Source organism: Elgaria multicarinata, chromosome 8 (genome assembly GCF_023053635.1).
Source record: "Elgaria multicarinata webbii isolate HBS135686 ecotype San Diego chromosome 8, rElgMul1.1.pri, whole genome shotgun sequence".
Classification (NCBI taxonomy): Eukaryota; Metazoa; Chordata; class Lepidosauria; order Squamata; family Anguidae; genus Elgaria; species Elgaria multicarinata.
Window position 1 is genome coordinate 48192351 of NC_086178.1, and position 9723 is coordinate 48202073.

General features: G+C 38.9%; 1 protein-coding gene across 2 annotated transcripts; it reads right to left on the reverse strand.

Moving 5' to 3' along the window:
* On the reverse strand, positions 1 to 9723 carry RNF168 (ring finger protein 168). Of its 2 annotated transcripts, none has more exons than XM_063132296.1 (7): positions 9241 to 9723; positions 7565 to 7904; positions 6175 to 6251; positions 5234 to 5410; positions 4257 to 4366; positions 2321 to 2408; positions 1 to 1760 (listed from the first exon to the last, which is right to left on the reverse strand). In XM_063132296.1, exons 2-7 carry the CDS (start codon positions 7866 to 7868, stop codon positions 714 to 716), a joined length of 1803 nt encoding a protein of 600 aa, XP_062988366.1. In that variant the 5' UTR covers positions 7869 to 7904; positions 9241 to 9723; the 3' UTR covers positions 1 to 713. The 2 variants fall into 2 exon arrangements, with proteins under 2 accessions (XP_062988366.1, XP_062988367.1); XM_063132297.1 differs by having other exon boundaries at positions 7565 to 7997.

Genomic DNA, 9723 nt, shown 5'->3' on the forward strand with positions numbered 1-9723 from the left:
TGAAAAAATACATAGGTTTATCTTCTAACCATGTCTACAGATATTACTTCCAAATGTAGTTTCCTGCAGAACTGCAGAAAGAGTCCATTCAAGACAGGAAGGTTTTCTCATGAGACTTGAAAACTTTTTTAACAGATTATCTCCTAGACAAATGAAAATTTATAATTTCAAGAAATAGAAAAACCTGTTCCCTTGGAAACAGTTTAAGGTATTTTAATAGTCTATGGAAAATATACCTTAAAGGATCTGTGAAGGATGACATTTACTATGAAATCCACCTCGAAGTGCAATCAAAATGGGCAACAGTGGCATGCTAATACCAATTCCTCAAGCCTTATGATGTTCCAGTCCAACTCAAAATCATCTGTCAACTTCTCCCACATATTTACTTCTGCCGGGGTAAGGGGGGAAAAGAGAAGTGGAAAGGTGGCAACTGGGAGATGCTATGATGACACATTCCAACAAAAATGATGAGCTAGAGTACAGGATGGTTTTAAACAAATCTCTCTTGACATTGAATAACCCGAGCACTGAGATGCAACAAGAAATCAAAGTGAAGGGGCATACAGCAGGCACTACTGGTTCCCAACCAAAGAGGACATTAATTCTGAAAGCTGTTAATCCCTGAACAGATAAATGTTTAACTCAGTCAGCCTTTCAAAAGAGTGCCCATTCTTTAATTCCTATCAATACCTTTATAGGTAGTGTTGACTTTAGTTTGTGGCAGGCCTTTTAAACATCTGAAGGATTGTTTTTTGCTTGTTTGGCATCAATTCTGTATCTTTTGAATCAGAGCTATTGATGACACAATTCAAAACATTCCCTCCTTTTACAGACAACTTTGTCTGGAGTTTATCAGAGGGTTTCCCATTCTCATTGTGGGAGCTTCTGCGTAGTTTTCGTTGGTCTATTTTGCTCTGGTTGTTTGTAGGTTTCAAGTTCTCTGACAGCTTGCGTTTCCTAAAAGGTGGAGATTCTTTTACTGATTGAGATGTTGTAGGTCGCAAATGGTACTCATCTGGAGAACCTTTTTTGCGATTTAGTGTTTTCTGCTCTTTGTCAATTTCCTTCTGAAGCTTCAGAGCTAAACACCTGTCCTCCTCTTCTTGCTTATGCCTTTCATAAAGTTGCTTCTCCAAATTTATCTGCTTTTGTATATCATTCATCTCTTCCTCTTCTTCATTTTGTGAGAAAGTTCTTCTCCTTTTATCATTCAAATATGAATCTGCTGCTTCAGGGGATGATGCTTGAGATTTTCTCTTTGGAATATCTTTAGTGATTAGAAAGCCATTGTGGGGTTTTCTTTCTATTCTACTGCTTGTCATCAATTTTGCTTGGTCACAGGTTGCAATGTTGCTATCTTGCTGGTTACAAGCTATAACAGAAATAAGTGTTTCCTGGGGAGTACTAATTTTTGCATGTTTTGTCAAGTGCATATTTTCTGTAAAACTGTCACTTTTAAAGTCATAAGCAGTTGCATCTCTCTTTGAGAAAAAACACTCTGACTCACAGTTTCCCCTATGCGTAACCTCAGAAAGCTCATCTGCTAACTCATTTACAAGATATCTGGAAGAACTTGATATATCCAGGGTAAGTAGGCTGGACTTAGCTGTAGTACATATATTTAAGTGTGGAATAGATGGCTCTAAAGAGGGATCTTCAGTATTTCTAATCTCACTGATTTTCTGTGGTGACAGCGTAGGCATTTCATCTCTTTCTTCCTCCTCTAATGCAAAGGTGTGTTTAGAATTGCTGCTTTCCTACAATAAATAGAACACAAATTAAAATTGTCAAATATGGTTTACTCTTTCCTATGAGATTTTATACACTCATTTTTAAAATATGAAAAAAGAATGGAAATTCCTATTGGCTTTATTTATTTATTACTGCATTTATATCCCACCTTTTTTCCTCCAAGGAACCCAAGGCAGTGTACATAATCCTCCTCTCTGTTTTATCCTCATAACAACCATCCTGTGAGGTAGGTTGGACTGAGAGTCTGTGATTGGCCCAAAGTCACCCAGTGTGTTTCCATGGCCAAGTGGAGACTAGAATCCGGATCTCCCAACTCCCAGTCCTACATTTTAGCCACTACAACACACTACACCACATATGGATCATGAAAATGGTTGGGACGCTAAAAACTAGGTGGCATACATATACAACTTGTTTTCAAGATTAAAAAATATGCTGTTTTGGAAGTTTCTTCTAATTATTAGAATCTAGTAAGATCAGATTTCATATGCACTTCACTAAAATATGAGAACACTGAACTTCTCCTCTTTTACACTACATAGGAATCCAAATATGTATACATTACCCCAGAAAAAGAGTCAATGCCTTCTTCCTCTAATTTTCTGCAGAGCAACTTTGCAGGCAAGACACTGCAGGACTTTGGAGACAAATACCTTTAGAGGGACAAAAGAACAGATTTACAGCCTGTGAAGAATAATGACTTAGGACACACATTTATTCAAAAGCCAACATCTCTCTTAACTATGTCTCCTATTTCTGAGCAGACTGTGTGGTAAAATGTTATAAGATTATTATTGTTTTTATTTTGTCTACTACAAATACTGTATATGACAAAAAGAATAAAATATGAGGTTAACTGCAATCCTATATACATTGATCTGGAAGTAAGTAACAAACTCAATAGGCCTTACTTCTAAGCAACTATGCACAGGATTACATAGTACGTTAGTCACACTCAGGACCCATTGAAGGCAGTCCTGAATAACTTAAGTCCCACTGACTGAATGGGACCCAAGTGTCAATATTTATTTATTTATTAAATTTATATACCGCCCCATAGCTGAAGCTCTCTGGGTAGTTTACAAAAGTTAAAAAACAGTGGACATTAAAAAGTATACAAAATTTAAAACCATCAAAAAATATAAATCACTTAAGTCTGCATTGAACTCATGACTTGTGAACAGCAGTGGCTTAAAGCAGACATAAAGGGATTGATCAATGGAAGTGGATGCATTTATAATATTGAGTTGAAGGATAACAAATACGATACAACAGTTGTGTTTGGGTGCAATGCTAAACTATGGTTTAGTGTTTTGTGAACAAGACTTGGGGTTGTCAGCTACCCATTCCCTCTCTTTCGATGCTACTATGAAGAGGAGCTGGGATGCTTTTGCTTCTGTTTTCCATTGAAAACGGGAGCTAAAGCTTCCAGTCTCCTCATTGCAGCTATACCCATGAGCAGAAGGAGCACTAACAAGATGAAGGCTTGCTCACCTAGCACTAAACTAAGGGCAAAAGCCTAAATTGGTCTGGGAGCCTGCTCGCCCCACTCCTAGTCAAAGCTGGGAGCCAGATGACATCAAAGTGTTTGGCCCCCACCCAGAAGCCCTGCCTTTCCAATTACATCATCCATCCCTACCCTATCCCATTTCCCTTTCTCTCTGCAGAAAGGCACAGAGTAAAGGACTTGGTAGGTTCCTCCTTTGTGCACACTCACGTCCCAATTGGGATTCAAGCAGGACTTGGCAGGCGCTTACAGGACCAACTGTTGCAACCGCTTGCTGAGTCACTTTCCTTTCTGCACTGCTCATGTCCAATTAGGATAAGAATGATGCATGAAGGAGGGAAGCCTCTTATCTCCAATCTGTGATAGAAGATAAAGCAATTTCCTTGTGTACTGTTCACCCCCCACTGGAAGGTATTCCTCTCCACCTCCTCCCCAAGACCCTGGTCACCTCTAGGTAGGGACTGCAGAAGGTGCCCAATGCTCTAGCTCTAACCATAGTTTAGGATTACATCTGAACCAGGCCAGTATTTCCAAAATCAAAGGCAACAGTGGTTCGCCTGAATGCATGAGAGGGGGAAGGTGCACGCTAACCCTGCCCCGTTAGTCCAAGTGCACCCCCTTCCTTTCAGTCAACTTCCCTACGTTGAGCAGTGAAGGCAGAATAGGCATCCTACTCATGTTTGCTTCAATGCAAATAGAACTCTGCACAATTGGGGACCCTGATAAAATAATTAAAGTGTTTACTATGTCAGTACAGGGAAAACCAAGCTTTGATTTATGATTTCAGTATACACTAAAATGAGAAAATTCACCATCTACTGTTTGGGGCATTCATTATATTTTTGAAAATGGAAAACTGTCAAAATAAAAGCATAACACAAAGCTCCTATAATCATCAGACTGAGAACCTTTCCCTCCTCACAATATTTTGTTGTGCAATGGTGTATACATTGTACCAACAAAACTTGAGTCAGAATCACTGGATTTGACTTACTTTTTGATGTCCCCAGAATTGCTCAATTTGTTTTTTGATGTTTTGCAGGAATTAGAAAGGGGGAGGCCAGGTGACAGACTGCTACATATGGTCTCCTCAGTAGAACTGTTCTTCAAATTCAAAAAACAAACAAATGGAAAAGCATGCCTTTATGCAATTGATTAAATGGCATTAAATTAACCAGTATCCCAAAGGAATTAATGCAGTGCTAATATACACAAAAGATTTAACCAATTATTAGAAAGTTCTGATATATCCATACCACTTCCAAAACAGGTAACTTGTTGGTATCATGCATTACTTTCTGAAGTCTAAAACAAAATGCTATCATGGTGACAACACTCATCAGTTTGCCCACAATAGAATCCATTGCCTTTACCTACTTTAATACAAGTGTCTATTTAGCCAGAAACACTTCTAGATTTAAACAAGAGGTATATTCGTAACAATCATTAGATTCTTAGCTCGAAGCAGCAATGTTAAAGAAGCATTCACATTTTAAGTCCACTAATATTACACCAAAGATAATGGGTAGTCATTTATTGCAGCCAAAATAGGAATGTGTGAACTACAGTCATTTCAGAATCTAGAATTCTTCCAACTTTAAATTTCAGAAATCTTTCTATTAGTCCATTTAAAAAAAACTTCTAATAATGCACACACGAATAGAGGTTGTGAAGCTCAAGAAAAAAGGCTGCATTGAGTGTGAAAGTAGCAGAATATATTTCAGATGCTAATTTTCAAAATGTTAAAGCAGGCTTCCCCAACCTAGTGCGTTCCAGCTGTGTTGAACTGTAAATCCCAAAATTCCCAGCTTCTCTAAATCGTAAGCAACATTGAAAGGACATCTGATTATTTACGTATTAGTTCCCAAGTGTCCTCTTCCCATTTTAAGGTTTGAAGCACCATTTAAGAAAATAACTTGTGTTCATCCAGTTCAAGAAACTACTTAAAAGTCTCACTTTTATCAAACTTACCAGATTGAAACTCAGTTCTCGTGCCAACATTTCATCTAGTAATAACTGTTCTTCCATCTTTTTTTTGTGCTCTTCTGCTAACCTCTGCTGCTCTTCCTCTTCTGCTAACATCTTCTGAATATACTCTTCACTTGCTTTGCTCTCTTCTTGTTCATGAGCACGTCGTTCTGCTTCCACCTAAATCAAATTTATTTTATTTATTTATTGCATTTCTATACCGCGCAATAGCCGAAGCTCTCTGGGCGGTTTACAAAATTAAGACAATTCAAAACAAAACAACAACATAAAACCATAATATAAAATACAATATAAAAGCACAACCAAGATAAAAACAGCAGCAATGGAAAAACACAAATTTAAAACAGCAAAGTTAAAATTAATTTATAGACTGTTAAAATACTGGGAGAATAAAAAAGTCTTCACCTGGCATCTAAAAGAATATAATGTAGGTGCCAAGTGAGCCTCCTTAGGGAGCTCATTCCACACCCGGGGTATCACAGCAGAGAAAGCCCTCCTCCTGGTAGCCACCTGCCTTACTTCCTTTGGCAGGGGCTCACGGAGAAGGACCCCTGAGAATGACCTTAGGGTCTGTGCAGGTACATATGGGAGGAGGCGTTCCTTCAGATAGCCTGGCCCCAAGCCGTTTAGGGCTTTAAATATTAATACCAACACTTTGAATCAGGCCCAGACCTGGACTGGCAGCCAATGAAGCTGGAAAAGGACTGGCGTGATGTGGTTTACATCTTTTATTTTTAACCTGTTCTTACCACTTTACAGGCTGAATATCTCAATTCTTTACAGTAAATTATGTGTTTCCTGGAAAGGAGTCTGCACATTTTGGCTTGGCTTAGTAGCCAGTCATTTGGAAGCAGCCAGTAACCCTTGCCTTCCCTGGACCCAAGTATGGCTGTAGGTTTTTGTGGTCAGCTTTCTAGATTTACCTTAGTTATCTCAGCTTCGTACTCCTTTCTTAATTCTCCAGGCTTACTTAAACAGTGTAGTGGCTGAAGTTTGCATACTATGGAGAAAAAGAGATGGGAAAAATAATTATTATGAAGTAATTATTTTGAGACTGCAGTTTTGCTATGAAAAGACATCAAGATGTAATTTGACTGAAGTAATATATGGCAGAATGCACTTGCCACATCATGATGCAATTCATTACTTCACTAATAGTTTCCTACTTCCCCATTACTGAGGGATTAAAATAAACTCCAATATAGTCGAAAAAAGGAGGAATTAAAATGCAATTCTTTGTTTCACCCTTTGACAGGATTCTTACTTTTAATTTGACACTTGAAGTTACGGACAAATTCTTGGGACAGGACCCCAAAACTACGCAACTAATTCTGTAAAACCAAAAGGGCTTTATCTGCTATTAAAATAAATTTTAAAAAAGAATTTGTGATAAGGCATGAGTATCAACTATTCAAAGTTTTTAAAAAATTCTACTGGGCTAGTGCAAGCCCCTTATATAAACTTAAGTCCTGACCCTGGGGTCTTCTAACCTCTTCGGCAAAGAACAAGCAGTTAGACTATTCCAACTCTTTGGCTTAAATTCAACACTGCACTAGCACAAGTCTACTAGCACAACAGGACTTTCTTCCTCTCCCCTCCGCACTGCAGCTTTCTGAAAATTTTGAGAAAGCCCTGGAGCAGATTTTGAGGGTGCATGTGGGAGGGGTAATCACTCCTCTCCTGGTTCTGCTGTTGGAACTGCTTCCATCAACAGAAGGCCACAATTAGATTCAACTGTTAGGGTGCTTGAACTGGCAGATTCCTTTATAAACAAAAGGATAAAGTTCCTTTTCTCATTCTAAAGACACACGGATACTAGCTCATACAATGTACAAATTTTAAATTATTGCATCCTGTTTTTTCAGGAAAGGACACAGATTTTGGGGGGAAATGACAGGAGGAAAAACAAATACACAGCCGAACATCTATCCAGGAAAAACAAAAACTTAGAGTTCACTTTCAGCAGTGGTTACCAATACATATGTTATTCCATTACTGCAGCTTTGCAAATAATTTAACAAATTTTATACCAACAAATATTTTACTAACTTGCCTTTATGATTTGTAGCACACCAACTGGTAAAACAAAACAAAAACAAAACCACAAAAAATCTCCCAAAACCAGTTCCCTTTAAATTTAAAAATCTATCCCTTTCTAATCACCTGGAAGAAATTCTTACTTATTACAGACCACCTGATGGGTAACTGGAGAGAAGTTGATTTTACTGCATTTCCCAGAATGTTATACAAATCCTCTAAACATCAATGGCATACCTATAAGTGCCAAACCAAAACAGATGTAATTTTACTTACTCTCTTCTTCTTCTAGGTCATGCCCATTAATTCTGCGTTGGCATTCTGTTGGGAAATATTTTTGAATCTTGTCCCATAATTCCAAATTAACAAGAGTGTTCTTGCGGGCATTATATCGGGCCCAAGAAGAGACTCGACGACGACAGAAAGGACAGCATAGGCTGGCCTTTTCCACTGTAAGCTGGAAACAGGATTTACAGAGGGTGTGATGGCATGGTAATGTGACCGGTTCCAGAAAAATGTCCATGCAAATATTACAACTACAGTCAGTCAAGGAAAGTGGAGCCTCTGATTCTTTTGACATATTCAGTCCACGAAGGGAAGGTGGCTAGCGCATCATCTGCAACCATGACACATCGTCTGTTTAGAATCATCAAAAATGCAATATAAAAGACATTATTCCTAGATCAGCTCTTTGGCTCTCTTTGCATAACTACTGTTAAGATAAACCAGTTAAAATACAATATAGTACAGCTCAAATATATAACACCAGCAGCAAGTACAATAAACCCTTTTCAATTAAAAGCCAGAGAAAACAGGTATATTTTAAAAGCCTTCTTAAAAGTACCAGCACAGGGATCCAGCTGTATATAACAGAAGGGAATTCCACGACCATCACAGAGAAGGCCCTCTTCTCTAGTTGCCACCAACCTTACTGATCTTAGTAGCTGGCCAGTGAATAGGGCCTCCAAAGATATTTAAATATGGTCAGGTTCATACAAGGGTAGGTGTATGCCCCCAACATTTTAAAGTTTTAAAAGTCAACATCAGCAATTTAAGTTGGGCCTGAAAATGCACTGGCAAACAGTGTAGGCGAGACAGAATCGATGTAATATGATCTGTCTACTGAGTGCATTCTGTACCAGCTGAAGTTTGTGTCTTCAAAAACACATTCTTCATTGAGGAAGAGTCTGTTTATGCCAAAAAAAGACTAACATAAAACTGGAGGAACCTAGTATAATAATAGCTTGTTACCTTGATTACACTACCCTGATAAATAGGATGAAACCAAGCTTAAAAATTATAAGGAGTACTATCAGGTCCCATATATAACTGATTGGAAGTGGCTGAAGTGGCATGGAATACTGCTTCCCACATAGTTGAAAGGCACACAATGGGCCAGTTCACATGACATGACAGCCCATCATGGGTTATTAAACCCATGGTGATGCTGCAGTACATGCAGGATGTGCGCAGCTGCCATTTTGAGTAGGGGTTGGAGATGCTATTTTGCATATCCAACCCCCTGAGCTGGGGATGGATATGCAAAGTGGCATCTATAGACAGCATAGATTAAATAACCCACAAAGAGAGAAACCTGGAACCCCTGCGATATCTATGGAGTTCCTCACAATTATAAATGTTATACAATGTTGCTTAACATTCATATAACTTATAAATCTATTTAAATAAAGAAATTTATTTTGAAACCCGTTGGATATTACCTGTTTACTCATAAATTATGTATTTAAAAGAGGGAGGTTAGTTTAGTTACAAAAACGTTTAGCAAAACAACAGATACAGCATACTGAAAATGCCAGCTGAAAATAGCACTGTTCTGAATAATAAGTGTGAGTGGAGGGAGTAAAAAGGTCATATACAAACTAGCGAAACTTACGATATCGGAGTCAAACCAGGAAGCATCATATCCCGTTTATCTATAACCTGAAACTCACCTGCATTCGATCGTACCGAATTTGTTTCTAGAATTTAATTTGATTGTTTGTTTATCCTCAAGAGTATTTGTGTGTGCAAGCGCGGGCTCAACCAGAAGTTTAGAGGAGCGGCCTTCCCAATTCCCCTCCACGAATAAGTCAATAAACACGGGGGAGGGGCCGGGGTGTGTGTGTGTTTGAGTCTGACTGTTATCGCTGTTGGTTCTTCTTCTTCTTACATGCTCCTCCGAGTGAAAAACCTGCGAAAGCTCCTCGGCCTTCCCTGTCAGGAACAAAGGCCAAGAAGCTTCTCGACTTTCTACCCTCACAGGGCAAAGAAGGCGGCGGGCCACACACCATGCAAATATCCGATTCAGGAGCCGGACTCGACGAAGGGAAAAGGCGCAGCCCGGTTCAACTCCATGGGACGAATAAAACCAGAGGTCTGTCACGGGGCGCCCTTTACTTATGGCCCTCGCTCGAAAGTTGTTGCCGGCCGTCTAA